Genomic DNA, 17,567 nt, shown 5'->3' with positions numbered 1-17,567 from the left:
ATATAACTATTATATAATATATGAGTTGTCACTTTAAAACAGTCACTTTGACAAGTGAGAATTTTAAAGAGTCAAAGAATATGAAAAAATGAACTACTGATTTGAAAGTATAATTTTGAGTGGTTGCTAGGAGACCACTTCCAAAACATTCGAGCTGAAAGATGTCGACTAGTTACTCTGCAAACCAGGTGCTAAAATTGTAAATATTCTATTATGATATTTATTTTTTTATTGTATAATTGAATAACCTTGACGTATTAAACACATTTATGTTTTCTGCAGTATGAAAGTGCCTTTAAGTCGCAAAAGCTCCAGAATTGGACCATCCCAAAACATTTCAAAGAGGTAAGTTAACACAGTCTCATTGGTAAAGCCGTATGAGCTAGAATAAATGTCAATTTAATCGTTTACAAAAATGTCTACAATAGAACAGCGTTTATTTGAAATAGAAACTCTTTATTCAAAGAAAACAAATCAGTTTTAACATGATCTTTACCGTCACTTCTGACTATATTTAATACAGCCTTGCTTAATAAAAATATTTATTTCTTTCAAAAACAATCTCACAACCAATCTTTTGAGCTGTAGTGTACACTTTACTGTTACTGAGCAGTTCCATTACACAAACAGTGAACCATGCCAAGGGCATTAAACTTGCAAATGTAGAAGCATGCTCGTCAGTCAAACAGCACAACGGAATGTGCAAACAATATAAATGTCTTTACTTAAATAAAAAAAAGAAGAAGAAGAAACAAAAGGAGAAATTAATTATTGGCTGGCTTCGAATTCTTTTTCATTTAAATGACGCAGTTATACAAATTGCTCTGGGTGGAGAGAATAATTGCCTAGCTCATATTATAAATACTGTACTTGTGTTTGGTCTATTTACTTTTTGTTCCTCAAGAGACCATCAGCTGCAGAAGGCCACACTACATTTATTGCCACAGACCGTGGCCACCTTCTACCTGGTGTGAGAACAAAGGTTTGTTTTGACGATTTGCATGACTTGCATGAAATTTAAATGTATTTACCAAGCTTAAAACGTTTTGCAGCAGTTTCATTTTACTATTTATAAATGATTTCATTATTAGAGTGAAAGTGCATGGCCAGCATTCCAAGGCACATGGGATTTACCTCGGTATATCCCTCCTGCTTCCATAAACCCCACTGCCCGTTCACCAGAGGGCCAGGATCGCCTCAAGACCTGGGGGCAGATGAAATTTGCCACAAACCAGACTCATGAGGCCTCTGGTGGCAGCCAGGCTACAAACAGAAGCATTAACAATGTGGTGGGTATTTAATATCCCCTACTTATGATGTTATGGTGTTAGATTACATTGCTTTTAATAATTCTGACTAAACAATATGCTTATAGGAAAACATAAATGCGGACCAGCCTGCAGAAAAGTCAAAACTGCCAGTGAGTGACCCAGACCAAAATGAACCAGAGAAGCCCAAATCACAACACAGCCAAGACCAGTCTAGACCAACAAGCCAACAAGCTCAGTCTAACCCAGTAAACCTTCATGAAAACCAAACCCAGTCTAGACCAGGAAGTCACCACAGCCAACAGGCTCCATCCAGACCAGCCACTCAAGAGAGCCAAGCTAAGTTGAGACCACCAACCCAGAACAGCAGGCCAGCATCTCGGCAGAAATAACACCATTTTTAATCAGATCCCCTGCATGGGCAGTTATAAAAGTTGTTCCCGTGAAATGGCATTACGTAAGTCTAACACTTCTTTGAAAAACACTTTTACTTTACAGATATTATTATTTTTGTGTTCCATTTATTTATAACTGTGTTCTCTGTTTCTTGCATACTATAATGTGTGTGTGTGTGTGTGTGTGTGTGTGTCAGAACACATTAACTGAATTGTTTCAATGAAGCTAAAGCTGATTAGTTTTACTAAATGGCTTTTGTAATGGAATCTGCTTAGATGAAATACTGAATGCAGGGTCAAGTATTGCCAGAAAATAAATCAGAGTACCTTGATATCTGTATTTTAATAATATTCTTTAAAAAAAAAAAAAAAACAGCGCAAGAGATTTTAATTCGTTTTTGTTTATTTGCTCAATACAATGACACACCTGTGGGCCCCCTAGGACACAACATCAGCTTAATTCACTAGTCATCGGTTTATGTTTTTGGTGCTTGGAAGCCAATGAGTGATTTTGTGAGCAGACACTGAATGCTTGGGGAACTGAAGGTGAACCTGAAGGGATAGTTCACACAACAAAAAGAAATTCTGTCATAAATTACTCACCCTCACACCGTATCAGACCTGACTTTCTTTTTCTGTTGGAACTGAAGATACAGTATTTTGAGAAGTGTCTCATTGTTTTTTTTTTGTTTTTTTTTTTAAATTGTCTAAACAATAAAAGTCAGTAGTCTCCAAATCTGTGCAGTTTCCATTCTTCAAAATATCTGCTCTTGTGTTTTGCAGAAGAAAGAAAAGTCATGCAGGTTTGGAGTGACATGAGGGTAAATGATGACAGAATTTACATTTTTGGGTGAACTATCCCTTCAAGAGTCCCTCTTAGTCAGTCATGGGTCCTAAAGATTAAGGCCCTACATTTTTCCACTCTCTGTTGAGAACATACAATAAACAGCTGCATGGTTGAATCACAATGGTACAATGTTGTCAATGTGTTTATTCACAAGATAACTGATCAGCAGTAATATCTGTGGAAAACTTCAATGCAGTTTCAGAGTCTCCGTTATGTATGTTTATATAACCAACAGTCATCATAGCCAAAAGAATACACATTCAAATCAACAGTGTTTGACCAAAAATGACATGACAAAAAATAAACGGACTTTAAAATCTTACCACTTTTTTTTCCAGAGTATGTCACGTCTAAAACAGTTAATATCAGATTTAATGATGTTCTCAAATTAGAGGCATTAAAGTAGTTTAACACTATTGCCAAATACTGTATCTGATAGAAAACTATGTACTTTATTCAATGTATATACGGTATACAAGGGTCTTGCAAATATGCTAGGATGAAATATTTATCTGCCACATGCATCTCAGAATACTATCTTGAATTATTTACAAAAAGTTACACTTTTTGTAGTTTTAATACAAAGGCATGAAGTAAAACACCATGTTTTGTTTTATCTTACAAGTCTGACACACTAAGAATTGAGTATCAAAATTAGAATAATTAAAACAGCCTCTTTGAAATGTAGATCTAGATTTGAAATATGTTGTACTTACAGTGAGATATGCACCGTGTCACATGATGGGGTGAATTCTCAATGAGCACCTTCAGACTATCATTTACAGCAAATTATATGATCTTTTTCTTAATGTTCTGTAGTTTGCATTGTGGGAGAGTGAAAAATGTCAGTGGACCTGCTAACGTAATGTGCAATGCAATTTTCATTTCAAAATAATTTCAAAAGAAAAACATCTCGTCACTGATATCTTTGTTCTTCAAATGTAGCTTATTTTCAAGGATTGTATTTAACACAGAATGCAGTTTTTACATACTGTAAAAGTGCCCTAATGGTGATACAACCAATATTTTTGACTAACAAATAAAATGTATTCTTGCTACATAACTAACCATAAAATTAGCCATTACCTGTTTATAAAATCTTAAAATATCAAATATCTTAGACTAAAGTCACACCTTCAACCTAAACCATCAAATCTATTTCATTTAACAGAAACATATTCCTGAATTCAAATAACAGAAGTCTGTAAAGATTATAAATAAATTTGTCATTTTATATGCTTATCCCAATGATTGTCTACAACCAAAATGGAATCCAACAAAGGCACCACACAATACCTAAAATAATTCAACTCTTTTACACTGTATCATAAAACTATTAATAGGTATCTGAGCAGCTAAAAGATCAAATAAACCAGTGCTCACTATCAAAGATCACACCTTTCTAAGTTTGTACAGTAAGACCAAAAATAGACCACAGTGATACACGTCTGCTCAAGCACTAGATCACAAAGCAGTGTGTGCTGATTAGATATTAAAAGAAGAGAAAAATAGATAAACATGTGGAAAGAGCATTCATCTGTAGTATCAATAACAGTGGTGTGCAGTAATAATGCTTTCGACTGAGTCATGGCATGTTGATAAGAGACTGGTTCAAGGGCAAGAAAAGGCACAGAAAAACAGACCCACACAGTGGGGTGAAGAGCAGCAGCTGGCAGCAGGTCGGCTCAAAAACACACAGGACTTGCACAGGTACGTCAATAGGTCACTTTCGAGAGCGTTTACAACTCGGCCCACTCTGATTCGACTCCTACAGCGAAACGAGATCTTCAGACTTGTGCAAATGTCACAATATCAGCAGCTGAACAACATTCAGAGGCGGCTAAACAGTTTCAGTTGACTTCCAGTGGAATGAACTTATTTGCCTAGAGTAGCAATGCTTCACGATATAAAATAAAGAGCAAAGTGGTATTCCCTCCACTATCCATTAATAACTCACCCTGTGAATTGTCTGTGGGTACTTGATTATCAGTATCATCCTACCTCCTGGTTCAAAGGAGCTTTCTGAACAACATTTGAACTTTCATTACTGGCCTTCAAGTGGGTGGGCTCCACTTTTGTGGCATTATGATTGATGACCACACCCACTTTTTCAGTCTTCATTTTATTATTTGGAGCGGGTTGAGGCTCTGACTTCCGGGGTGGAGTCTTCACAGGGGGACGGTGTGGATCATCCCCAATGTTGACAGACAAATTTGTGTATAATGGCTCCAACTCTTTAGACAGGAGCTCATAAGTCAGCGAGTTCAGTCCATCTGAGTGCCAGTTCAGCCTTGTGCGCTTCAGCAAGTCAAACCTACAAGAACGAATTCATGAAGAGGAACTGACTCAAACAGAATAAATGGATTAAATAATAAATCTATCGATCTATCCATACACTCTTAAAAAAATAAAGGTTCTTTATTGGTATCTATGGTTCCATATGAAGAATTGTTAACATCCATAGAACTTTTCCTATGGACAAAAGGTTCCTACAGTGGAAAAAGGTTCTTTAGATTAAACTGTTCTTCATACTAAGAATTGTTTTTTAAAAACTGTTCACTTAAATGTTCACTGGGGAATCAAAAATGGTTATCCTATGGCATCGCTGTAAAAAAAAAAAAAAAAAAAAAAAAAACTTTTGGAACCTTTATTTTTAAGATTGTACCAACTAGGGTTGCAAATCTGGATAGTTTCTGGAAATTTACAAGAAATTTTCCATCTCTTTGCAACCCTAGTTGCAAAGTTTATAATATATTTGGCATGTGACATCACCTTCTCGGGTTCTGCTCATTACCCTGATCTCCTTTATGTTTGATCATCTTATAATGTCCAATGGCCAAAGGGGGGCGCATTATCTTCATCCCAGAGAGACGGACTCTAAAGACAAAACCACAGGGCAAGTAGAAATAGTAACATATATGAAAAAACCCCTGAAGAAGGATGGTATGAATTATCAAACAGACAGAGACAAAAGAAAGAGCGGCACAAAGCACAGCAGGAAAACTATTTCAAGCAGAGTCCGCAAGGTGGGCCAGATGGATGTGCACTAGGTAAAAAAAAAAACTAAAAAACTACTGTTGATGAGGATTTTTATGTAAAAAAATTCTAACCACAACTGAAAATCCTCAAAAGGTTCATCTAAAGTTGGGGAGTCTAATCCAGCTTTTAAATACTTAAAACTTTGGGTTCTTGCCTCTGATTCAGCCATCTGAGTCATCTGAGTCAGACAAGGATACTGTCGGTTAATTATGCGACAGTCAGGTTTACAAATCACCATGAGCTGATATGCCCTTCAAAATGTTCTCCAAGAATACATGTAATGTCAGTTTTCCCAAAATGCATAATGCCGGGTCCTGGATTATCTCCACTAAAAATACTTTTCGTCTGGGACTAGATTTGATCTTTGCTGTACCCAGAAAAATCACTCAGGGTGAAATAAAAACCATGTAGGCATGTTAAACAGCAAGAAAGTAAAGAAAAAAACAGTGATGGACTCAGAGGTGCTGCCTTGTCAAAGATGTTGAGCAGGTTGGGACTTAGCTCTTACTCAAAAATAGCCAATTACATTACAGCAAATTCATTCAGAATGAATGAATATTATGAGCCAGATGTTTGTAGTGAATCAAAACTATTTAGCATGACCAGTGTAGTCCATTGATTCTTGAGCAAATGATTCAATTATGAATTATTTTGTCTCAACCAAATGATTCCACTATGAATCATTTACTGAATCAAATACATTTGGCCAACCAATGTAGTCTGATTCACAAAAAAATTCTCTTTTTTTGCGAATATAACTCAAGCTTAATGTAGTTACTGACTGTATGAAGTTAAACATACATACTATGGGTTTTGTCAGTAGTACTTTATAAAAAATAATAATAAGGGCAGAATTAAATATGCCACATTTTGTGTATTTAGTATGGTTATTTAATACACAGTTAGGTCAATTATTTTTTTTAATGTATGTTGCCTATACAAAAGACAGTAAAAGAAAAGTTCCTCTAAAAGAATCATTAGCGCAACTGTTAATGAGGAATCATAACCAGATTCGTTTCCTAATGATGCTCAATCCTATTCATGCCAAAGTCACTTAAAGGGGTCATGAACTGAGAAACCAAAATTCCCTTGATCTTTTGACATGTAAGAGGTCATTGTACTATAAAAACATCCTTTAAGTTTCAGAACTCAAAACTTTTATCATTAGTCTAAAATCAGCTTATATTGAAGCCAATCTGCCAAAACGACAGGTTTTAGAATGTACCACTTTATGATGTAATAGTGTGGCTAAACATCATCTCCGCAGAAGATGATCAACACCTGCTTCTACATCAATGCCTGTTTAGCCCCGCCCACTGATTCACATACATCGTAGGTATGACAAGATTGGCAAACCCAGGTCTACGCAGGAACCAAACGATAAACTTCATTTCATGAACTTTATTTTTAATAGTTCCAAACCTTTGTTCATTTAATTTTATCGCAGATTCTTTAACAAACAAGTCACAATTCGATGCAGGATTTTCAGAAAGATTGAAACGCGATTCTGTGCTGACTATATTCAATCTGACAGTAATTTCCTGCCACACAAGTGTGAGTAACAGTTTTTATTACTATTGCTTTGTCTGTTATTACAGATCGTTTGATATATATTGAGTATTTATGAGTTTTTGACCTAGATCACAGCAGCATCCATCTATGAGGAATGTCGGTGTCAAACATACACAACTGTTAGCCAATCATAGCAGAGTGCCTATTAAAACAGAGCGTTCTGATGTGGAGGGGGGTCAAAACAGGACAGAAAATAGACACTTCTAAATCTTGATAACATTATAAGTGGACCTCAGAAGATGGTACAAAATAAAAAACAAAAGGCAATTCATGACCCCTTTAAGAGAGAACTAACCATAAAGAAAATGCCATTCAAATCATCAACACGGCTAATAATCCACTACACCTGACTCATTCTGGTTTCAAGGCTTCAACAACTTTTAATCTTCCACAGCAAATTTCTTTCTGTCACAGAAATAAAATTACTTCAATTTATTATTGAATAAAAAGGCAGTAATCACTGAAGTGTACTGACATCTATATAGTTGGAAGCCTTGAGTCCAATCTAGTGATTCATGCATGTACTTACTGGTCCCTCCTGTGGCTATGCGGGGGAGGGCATGAGGGATAGACGGATGCAGTGAAAATGAGAATAATGACAAGAGACCAATGCGAATGTAAAATGAGAACAAAATGGTGATGGAGAGATGACAGACGTGCAACACAAATGCTTAACAGGATGCATTTCTGATGTAGACGTGCCAGTTACTTTGATGATCTCTACTACATTCCAACATGTTTTATGTTGAAATAACACATGCAAATGCATTATAAACTGAATTCTGCTATCCTCACCGAGCTGCGATGTCATCGTCCTCTCCTCCCCAGCCCCAGTACTGGTTAGGAAAGCCGTTCATTTTGAGGTACTGCTTCGGGGTTACAGCAGACACCCCTCCGAAGTACTGCGAGTATGGAAGCCTGCATAAAGTTTACAAATTAAATATTTTGTTATAAATTAACAAAAAATGCTGTTTAAATTGGTGTCATAACAATTCTGTCCTGAACTATTTGCAGAACACTACCACGCTAATATGTACACATTTTTTCTATGCACTGAATAATCATATGACCTGCGACAATCGGCAAAATGTGCAGCATGCAGAAAACTTGGTGCAAGTCATAATACATTCATCTTTTTCTTGACTAATTTTTTTAAAGGCTGCCAAATGTTAATGGGTTTTTACATAAACGTGGACAAAAAAAAAAAAAAAAAAAGTTTTATTAGATTTCAAAAATTAAACATGGCATCATGTGACAAACATACATAATGCGTATATCCCTGTATATTTATATATCCCTGTATTTCACTGTATTTTCATATGATCTTTGAATAAATCTGGAAAAAAGGACAGGAAAAGCAACTGATTTTTTAATGTTTTTGTAAGAAATCTGTCATGCTCAACAAGGCTGCATTTATTTGATCAAAAATACAGTACAAAGAGTAATATTATGTACAATTTTATATAACTGGTTTTAATATATTTTAAAATATAATTTACTTTGTATAATGGTAAAGCTTTTTTCAGTCTTCTAGTCTTCAGTGTCACGTGTTCCTTCAGAAATCATTGTAATTTGCTAATTTGATGAAGAGTCCTTATTATTATCAATGCTGTGCTGCTTAAAATTTTTGTGAAAACCGTGATACATGAAACCATGAACATTTTTTCATGATCATAATATCAAATAAATGATGAACAGAAAGTTTAATAGAACAGAAATGATTTGAAATAGAACTCTTTTGTAACATTGTTTTTACTCAATTTAATATATTGCTGAATAAAGGTATTCACTGATTTAAATAATAATCATAATAATAAAACAAATAAAAAGATCTGTAATGTAACTTTAATTGCTTATTGAACCTGCCCTCCAGAGATCCCTTGTACTCCTAACACCTGTTCTTAATTCTTTTGTACTGTTGAGTAAATATTGACTGATAGCTAGATGAGCGGCTGCTATGTATCTTTCTTTGTAATTTTCTCTGTATTTCTTCCCAAGGACTAACTCTCTGAGTCGTGTCTGAATGCTTTACAGCCTTCAGCGGATTCATCACAGAGCGGTCCCGATGTTATCCTCAGCCTTGGTGGACTGAATATATGGGTTGTTTTCTCTGCAATTTTTCTGTTCTCAGTGAATGTTTGTATCTAGGTGGACATTGTGGCTGCAGAATACAGAAATGCAGACTCTGTGACCCGAGATGTGCAGACCTGGATGTCAATTTAGAAGACCAGAGCCATGAGTTACTGCGTATACCTGTGTCAGCACTAATAATGAATGAACTACATCCCCTATTTTACCATGCGTGAAGAGGATGAACTTTTTGTTTCTAGAAGTTTTATAAGATCTATCAACTAAAAACTGTTGTTAAATGAGCAGTTGTTGTTCTTTCCGTTAATTATTCTTTTTAAATGGCCTTTTTTGAATTAAAGTTTGTAGAATTTAATTGAAAAATTGACCACCAATTTATTTAAAAATATTTAACAAAAATTTGGCATCAGTAAGTTTTTTTTTTTAAAGAAATTAATATTTTTATTTAGCAAGGATGCGTTAAATTGAACAAAAGTGACAGTAAAGGCATTTTAATGTAACAAATAATTGGCATTCTTTAGAATCTTCTATTCATCAAAGAATCCTGAAAAAAATTAATCACAGTTTGCATAAAAATATAAAGCATTTTGTGACACTGAAGACCGAAGTGGCCGCTGAAAATGTTGCTTTGCCATCAGAGGAATGAATTACATTTTAAAATATATTAAAATATAAAACATTATTTTGTAATATTATATTGTATTATATTATATTTTAACCAATCTTAAACTTTTGTAAGTTATGTGATGGTAAACTTTTGTTTACCATCACAAAGAGGCTCAAAATCACTCTCCAGAACATTCTCGTTCACCATTCCTGGCTGGTGGAATGATCTTCCCACCCATATTCGGAGTGCTGGATCCCTGTCAATCTTCAAGCAACAGCTGAAAACTCATCTCTTTCGACACTACTTGACTTCAACCTACACAAAAAAAAAAAAAAAAACTCTTTCTCCTTACTTATTCCTTCCCTTGCTAGCTTGTACTTATTTAAACAATGCCTGAGACTTGGTGTTACAAGCACTTCCTTTGTCGGATTGCCTCTTCAAGATGAATCGCTTCATGTGTTCCCCAAATTGTAAGTCGCTTTGGATAAAAGCGTCTGCAAAATGACTAAATGTAAATGTAAATGTTTACTGGCATCTAACCTTTATTCAACTACACAACGTTAAATTGTTAAATTATATAATTTAAATATAATTATTAAATTATAATAATAATAATAACAACGTTAAAACTAATACAGTTATACTGAAGTGTCACTAATATTACCACAAAAATAAAAATGCATTCAAAAATTTCATTAGGTTTCACCCCTGTTCATTAAGATAAAATGAGAGAAACGCTTTGTTAAAACATTCAATCCTGTGTATAGTGGGTAGGGTACCTGTATCTGAACTTGTCCATAGCTATGGAGAGGTGTGTAGGGTACTGGGGGTGGCAGGTGTAGGTATTGTGGTCATTCTCAGGCAGCAGGTCGACGTCATGCAGGAAAATACAGCTCCAGTCCTCCTCTTTCAGCGCTTCCCGCACTCCAACATTCAGTAACTTCGCTCGGTTAAACGTAGAGTTTCCTGACTGATAACACAGACTATGAGCAAATCAAGTGTACACAAATGCATTCTTCAGCAAGAATAGAACTCTAATATAGCTTGACAATAAGCTATGAGCTATGTTTACCCTTTTGTCCCAGCTACTTCCTCTAATTACTGCTAGGATTTTTTTCCATACAATAGATGTGACAAGTCAGCGTAACAACGAACAAGAGACCTGGTGCACAATGTAAATGCCGTAGTGGACCTGCTGCCGTTGCAAAAAGGGGTGCAGATGGTAGAGGAGGGCGCGGAGGTGGGTCTGGCGGTTCCGGTAGGGGACCACGATGGCTGTGTGGTGCCGTGGCTCACAGTCTGGTGGGCGGTAATGACCCCCTAAGGTCACCAAGGGGTTCTTCTCTTTTATCTTCTCCAGGGAGGGGGGTGAGGAGAGGTGGACAGAAACAGGACCCACTGGCAGACAGCAGGAGGAAAGCACACAGGCATTTGTTGTAAAAAAATCTGTCTTACAACACCAAATTAAAGGAATACTATCCCTAAAAATTTTAATTATGTCATTATTTAATCACTGTTAGTCCAAAGCAGTATGACTTTTTTTGTGGAACACAAAAGGACAATATATTGTGCATATCAGAGATTTTTTTTTTAATTATTCTTTTTATTTTTTATTATTGGATATTTAATTCTTCATGGTCATTTTTATGGTTTTATGGTCATTTATAACACTCACTTAAAAATGTTACATCTTTCATTTTTTACCCACTAATAACTTAATATCACTGTTAAATGTAATCTTAACGGAGGACTTAAAAGTGACAGGTAAAAACAAAATGAAATAACTCAAAACATAAAAACAGAAATAAACAAATCCCTTTTTAAAGTGGTAAATTAACAGACGTATTTTTTAAACTGTTTATTTAATTAATGTTTTAAAATGTAGTTAAAACAAAAAATATGAATCATTTTTAAATTAAAAATGAATTGACATTTAAAATCTTTAATTGATAACTTAATCCTTCATTTTATTTTTAGATGTTGCACCAAGTCCTCCATAATCTTTAGCATATCTCAAGATAAATATCTGTTTCTAATACTGTACATTATAATATTGTGATGATTACATTTGTTTGTAGCATTTAAAATGACTGATTTGAGCTTTTAGAGGTTTTATTTTCTATTTATTTGATTTTTGTGATTTTTATTTATATGATTTCCATCCATAAAATGAAAAATAATTCCAGAAGGCATAGAATTCGGCATATGACATGGACAATTATGATATTTTAATAGCGCTTTTATGTCCTTTTTTTTTTTTAAGCTTGAAAGTGCCAATCTACAGCCATTGTAACTGCATGGAAAACAGCAACCAGTACATTCTTGAAAATACCTTTTTTTGTGATCCACAAGAGAAAAAAAGTCACACAGATGTGGAAAGATCAAAATTAGTGTAAATGGTGTAAGAATCTTCATTTTTGGGTTAACCAAACTCAATAAAGCATCTTTGGTTTATTTAAAACTGCAATGAGACATAGTAAACAAACAAATCCAATGACCGATCAACTGATCGATGACCGATCCATAAGCACTTCAGAGTGGATTTATATCTACCCAGCAGTGGAGAGGGCAGTATACAGTCCCTGAGCTGCTGTTCTGGTCCACTGGGTCCTGGATTGTGGAGCAGCAGAGAGGTGAGGTTGGTGTAGACGTCATGCGGTCGAGAGTAGTCGATCTCAGGCTCGGTGGAATGAACCAAAACAGACACTAGGCCACGAAAGCCTCCCAGGGAGAAGTAGAGGACAAACGCGAACTGGAAGCCCACCAACAGAGCCAGAGTGCAGGGGGAGTCCAGCGCTCGACCGCAGCACAGCATTATGACATCCGACACAGAGCAGAAGTGACAGAGGAAGGGAGGATGGGAAAGTCAAAGGGGATGGACAAGGAACAGATAAGAGAAGAGAGACAGAGTGAAGACAGAGCAAGAGGCATGAGAGAGGGAAGAGTGGAAGGATAACAGGGGTGATGAGGAGAAATAAAGTTAGCTCAGTGAGCTAAGGGAAGGACATCTATGGCATGTGTGGGAGTCACTGGAAAAACAGAGGAACACTAAAATCAATAGTGGCAGATCCATCACATCTAACTACAAAGGAGAACTTTAAAGTGCCAGTGTGCCCGGGATCAATGCCAGATCTCGGATTAATTCAGCAAAGACCACACACTTTTTGGGTCACTCCTGTTACACAGTACAGTACTTTAAAAATAATAATAATAATAATACATATTACGCATGCTTGATTACAAATTTTAAAAATGCATGATTACAAAAAATGCTTGATTATAATACAAAATAAATAAGTTAATTAAAAACAGGATAATAAATGGAAAACAGGATGGAAATACATAATCCAGAGAAGGATTGAGAGTTACTTTGAAGATAATTTGAAGATAGTTTTGATACTTTTAACAATCTTTTGAAAATCCGATATTATCATATGTGACCCTGGACCACAAAACCAGTCATACGGGTAATTTTTTGAATCATCTGAATAAATAAGCTTTCCCTTGATGTATAGTTTGTTAGGATAGGACAATATTTGGATGAGATACAACTATTTGAAAATCTGGAATCTAAGGGTGCAAAAAATAAAAAATAAAAATAAAATATTGAGAAAATCGCATTTAAAGTTGTCCAAATTAAGTCCTAAGCAACGCATATTACTTATAAATTTTTTTTAAAGTTTTGATATATTTAAGGCAGAAAATTTACAAAATATATTCATGGAACATGATCTTAACTTAATATACTAAAGATTTTTGGAATAAAAGAAAAATCGATAATTTCAACCCATACAATGTATTGTTGGCTATTGCTACAAATATACCCAGCGACTTATGATTGGTTTTGTGGTCCAGGGTCACATTTATCATATAAAATATGAATACCTAACAGAAAATAATGCTTCAAAGTACAATGAGCCATCTAATACCACATAAACACCATAGAATGAATTAAATCCATAGCTAATTGCTTACTTTTGTGCAGTTGTTGTTAATTTAAACTTCCTGGAGTATGATGTGATTTAGGGTCTGGCTTTTATTAGTTAAAGGAAAATTACAAGATAGGATTATAAATAAAAACTAATGAAGCCGATGTTTTCTGTAATATTTCTTAACAAATTCCTGTTTTTAGATTTAGAAGTGTATATGAAACACTCAAACACAGCAAAAATGGCAACACACACTCTCTAACTAAATAAAAAGTTCACTATTTTTGATTTCGTGACAACTATTATCTTATTGTTTAAAACCTGCCAGTACAGTATGCTATTATATTAAGACATGTTGATATGAAAATGTGCTGCACAACAGGAATGAGCCTTTTATCGGTGAATAACAGACTGGTATTCCATAGGAGTACCTGTGCTGACTGGTCATAAACACAGGGTTGAGAGAGCACGTCCTCCTCCTCCTGTCCATCACAAAACATCGTGCACCTTGAGGAGACACATAGTTCTGGACTGATTAACAACATCTCCTGCTTACAAACCAGCTCATATTTTGAATAACCTGAAATGTATTTAAGCAACCATATATGCAGCGACGACAGGAAATGAGCAATTATTGCGAAATAACTGTCAATACAACGGATAATTTCAACGCTTCAGGTCAAGCGTTTCCTCTGACTCACCCGGTCCACAGCGACGCTTCAAATCAGGCTCCAGCAGCAGTCGATAGCTAGGCCTTTATTTAATATTACTCACTCGATTGTGGATAACCATTCCTCTATGGCGCACGAAAGAGTGTATAATACCCGCAGTCGCATTGAGCGCGTCGCGGAACGCTTCCTGAGCGCGTCAGACGCTTCCGACGCTCAAGGCAGAGACCCGCTGACAGACATGTTTGATGCGGTGACGCGCTGTCGAAGGGCATTCTTTAACGCTGTTACAATAAAAGCCCTAAAAAATACCTGTGTTAAAATCACAGTGCTGCCTTCTAGTGAGAAAACACACGACAGGTTTAATGCTAGAGGCGGGTTTCATTCGCCTGATGATCTTGTGATGAAGATACAGGCTTAAAGCGAAATTAAATTGATGAAAAAGGGACACTATGTGTAATCATGTGGATTATATCTTAGAGGTTACAATGTCATCGTCATTTTGATTGAGAATTATATTGATTTTATAACGCGAATTATGACGTCTGTGAAACTGGTTGTGTTCAACAACAACAACAAAAAGTTTCCATAATAATAGAGCTAAGGTGATTCTATTCAAACTGTTACAAACCAGCTGAGAAAATGCACAGAAAACATTCTTGACATTAGAGTAGTTCTTTCAGATAGCACTTCAAATTATTATAATTAATAAAATATCTGCTTAGTACAAAAACAGTCATTTGGACTTTGGATCCAAGACATTTTTTTTGCTGAGAAAATGCACAGAAATAGTTCTTGGCGATTTTTATAACCTACTCAACAGAAAATATAGACCTATCTTTTAAATAGCAAATTATTTTAATTAATAAAGAGATCTGGGTAACAAAACAGTAATTTGGACTTTGGATAAAGAATTTGACAAAACATGTTATCATTGAACAATCAGGATATTGAGCAAGAACTACTCTCAGTGTCATGTTGGCCAAAAAATCCTGAAATTTAAATTTATGTATTCAAATTGTCAAGTGTGGCTGTAGATTGTACAGGTTTTCGTGATCTGTTGTTGGCATTAAACAATTTAATATACACTATATGGACAAAAGTATTCAGACATTACACAAGTGATCATTACACCATCGGAGACTTTAATAGCATCACATTCTAAACACATATGGGGCAGATGTGGCCTAATTGGGTGTGTCCCAATCAGTGATGGGAATAACGGCGTTATAAATAAACGGCGTTACTAACGGCGTTATTTTTTTCAGTAACGAGTAATCAAACGAATTACTGTTTCCCCCGTTACAACGCCGTTACCGTTACTGACAATAAAATGTGGCGTTACTATATTATATTATTAGAATTTAATTTTTCAGTTCATCTGAATGGATGCGCAGTGTAGCTGTATTCGACGTACCATAAACTCTAGTGTGAAGCGCACGCTCCCCGTCGCTTTCTCTCACATACACGCACGCAAAGAAAGATACAGAGCAAGAGAGTCTTTCATAACATGCAGAATTGACGCGCTACATGTAAACGATATTCTTTGTTGTATTTTCCTGTCAAAATAACGGAGTTCCTTTGGAATTCTTCAGCTTTTAAGAACTGCCGGTTTCTCTGGTAGTGGGCGGAACTAATGCGCAAACGACAATCTCATTGGCTGGCGCTCACCTATTATCGTCCCTGTTTTAATTTCAGCAAATCAACTCGAGCGAACGCAGACTACGTGATTAATATTCATGAACTCAGCAGCTCATTAATCCTTATGCGTTTTATATTGATGACAAATATGCATTTATACTTGGTTATTCTAATTACTAAAGTTCTATCATCATATAATATTAAATTGTCATAATATTATATTATAATGCTTGACTGACTGATACTAAGTGTCAGTAGATAAATAGTGTAGATTAATGTACAATGTTTTATAATAATAATTTATTCTTTTTGGTGTCCATTTCATTAATTTAACATATTTAATATTGGGGGCATCCAAGTTATTTGACATTTGAACATTTTTTTAAAAGTAACGCAATAGTTACTTTCCCTGGTAATTAGTTACTTTTATAATGATGTAACTCAGTTACTAACTCAGTTACTATTTGTGAGAAGTAACTAGTAACTATAACTAATTACTTTTTTAAAGTAACGTGCCCAACACTGGTCCCAATACTTTTGTCCCTTGGAGAGTCTGAATTCTTGTAACCCAAAGGTTGTGGGTTCGATTCTCAATACAAACAGGAATTGTATGTGGGGGAAGTAAATGAACAGCTCTCCCATTCATCCAGTAAAGCATTTGTGAGATCAGATGCAGATGTTGGACAATCACAATCTCTGTTCCAGCTCATCCCAAAGATGTTCTATCGGTTGCACACCAAACTCATCCAACAAAGTCTTTACAGACCTTGCTTTGTGTTCTGGGGCACTGTCATGCTGGAACAGAAAAGGGCTTTTCCAAAACTGTTCCCACAAAGTTGGAAGCATAGCATTGTCAAAAATGTTTTGGCAAGCTGAAGCATTAAGATTTTCCTTCACTGGAAATAACGGGCCTAGCCCAATCCCAAACCATTATCACTCCTCCACCAAACTTTACATTTGACACAGTGCAGTCAGGCAGGTAATGGTCTTCTGGCATCCACCAAACCCAGACTCGCCTATCAGACTGCCAATCAGAGAGACATGAGTCTCACAGAACAGGTTTCCACTGCTCCAGAGTTCAGTAGCATGTGGCATTCTCTTTCATTACTCCATCCAATGCTTGCCATTATACTTGGTGATGTGAGGCTTGCATGCAGCTGCTCAGCCGTAGAAACCCATTCCATGAAGCTCCCTCCACACAGTTATGTGGTTATATTAATACCACTGGAAGTTGGGAACTGTGACTTTATTTGGTCTGCTGCTATTCCTAATGCTTCCACTTTCCAATTATTCCACCTACAGTTGGCTATGGAATATCTAGTGGGGATGAAATTTAATGAACTGACTTACTGCAAATTGTAATGGAGGCTGCATGGCTAGGTGCCTGATTTTATACTTATGCGGCAATTGAAACACCTGAATTCAGTAATTAAGAGGTCTGTCTCAATACTTTTGTCCATATAGTGTATATACAGAAACTTAATCATACAAGAGATACATAAATACATCTCAC

General features: G+C 35.7%; 2 protein-coding genes across 3 annotated transcripts; one reads left to right on the top strand and one right to left on the bottom strand.

The window, feature by feature from the left end:
• Positions 1–33: 33 nt before the first annotated feature.
• cfap126 (cilia and flagella associated protein 126) lies at positions 34–2,832 on the top strand. Of its 2 annotated transcripts, XR_009268839.1 has the most exons (6): positions 34–188; positions 283–345; positions 905–982; positions 1,092–1,289; positions 1,376–1,725; positions 2,447–2,832. XR_009268839.1 is itself a non-coding variant. In XM_058763397.1 (5 exons), exons 1-5 carry the CDS (start codon positions 162–164, stop codon positions 1,658–1,660), a joined length of 651 nt encoding a protein of 216 aa, XP_058619380.1. In that variant the 5' UTR covers positions 34–161; the 3' UTR covers positions 1,661–2,832. The 2 variants fall into 2 exon arrangements, 1 of the variants encoding a protein (XP_058619380.1); XM_058763397.1 differs by having other exon boundaries at positions 1,376–2,832.
• A 148-nt stretch (positions 2,833–2,980) lies between these two features.
• b4galt3 (UDP-Gal:betaGlcNAc beta 1,4- galactosyltransferase, polypeptide 3) lies at positions 2,981–14,690 on the bottom strand. Its single transcript, XM_058763395.1, has 8 exons — positions 14,447–14,690; positions 14,177–14,252; positions 12,370–12,845; positions 10,979–11,214; positions 10,596–10,786; positions 7,917–8,039; positions 5,283–5,387; positions 2,981–4,824 (listed from the first exon to the last, which is right to left on the bottom strand). Exons 3-8 carry the CDS (start codon positions 12,629–12,631, stop codon positions 4,503–4,505), a joined length of 1,239 nt encoding a protein of 412 aa, XP_058619378.1. The 5' UTR covers positions 12,632–12,845; positions 14,177–14,252; positions 14,447–14,690; the 3' UTR covers positions 2,981–4,502.
• Between the last annotated feature and the right edge of the window lie 2,877 nt (positions 14,691–17,567).

The sequence above is a fragment of the Onychostoma macrolepis genome, chromosome 23, assembly GCF_012432095.1.
Source record: "Onychostoma macrolepis isolate SWU-2019 chromosome 23, ASM1243209v1, whole genome shotgun sequence".
In the NCBI taxonomy this organism is placed as follows: Eukaryota; Metazoa; Chordata; class Actinopteri; order Cypriniformes; family Cyprinidae; genus Onychostoma; species Onychostoma macrolepis.
The sequence above is the reverse complement of the archived record's forward strand: the minus strand, read 5'-3'. Positions and strand labels throughout refer to the sequence as shown.

Excerpts from the sequence above, each read along its gene's own strand:
- cfap126 (XM_058763397.1), top strand. The coding sequence starts at position 162 with ATGTCGACTAGTTACTCTGCAAACCAG. Across the intron at positions 189-282 it reads CTAGTTACTCTGCAAACCAG|TATGAAAGTGCCTTTAAGTC; the intron begins GTGCTAAAATTG and ends TGTTTTCTGCAG. Across the intron at positions 346-904 it reads TCCCAAAACATTTCAAAGAG|AGACCATCAGCTGCAGAAGG; the intron begins GTAAGTTAACAC and ends TTGTTCCTCAAG.
- b4galt3 (XM_058763395.1), bottom strand. The coding sequence starts at position 12,631 with ATGCTGTGCTGCGGTCGAGCGCTGGACTCCCCCTGCACTCTGGCTCTG. Across the intron at positions 10,787-10,978 it reads GCATTTACATTGTGCACCAG|TCAGGAAACTCTACGTTTAA; the intron begins GTCTCTTGTTCG and ends CTGTGTTATCAG. Across the intron at positions 5,388-7,916 it reads GACGATGACATCGCAGCTCG|AGTCCGTCTCTCTGGGATGA; the intron begins GTGAGGATAGCA and ends TTTTGTCTTTAG.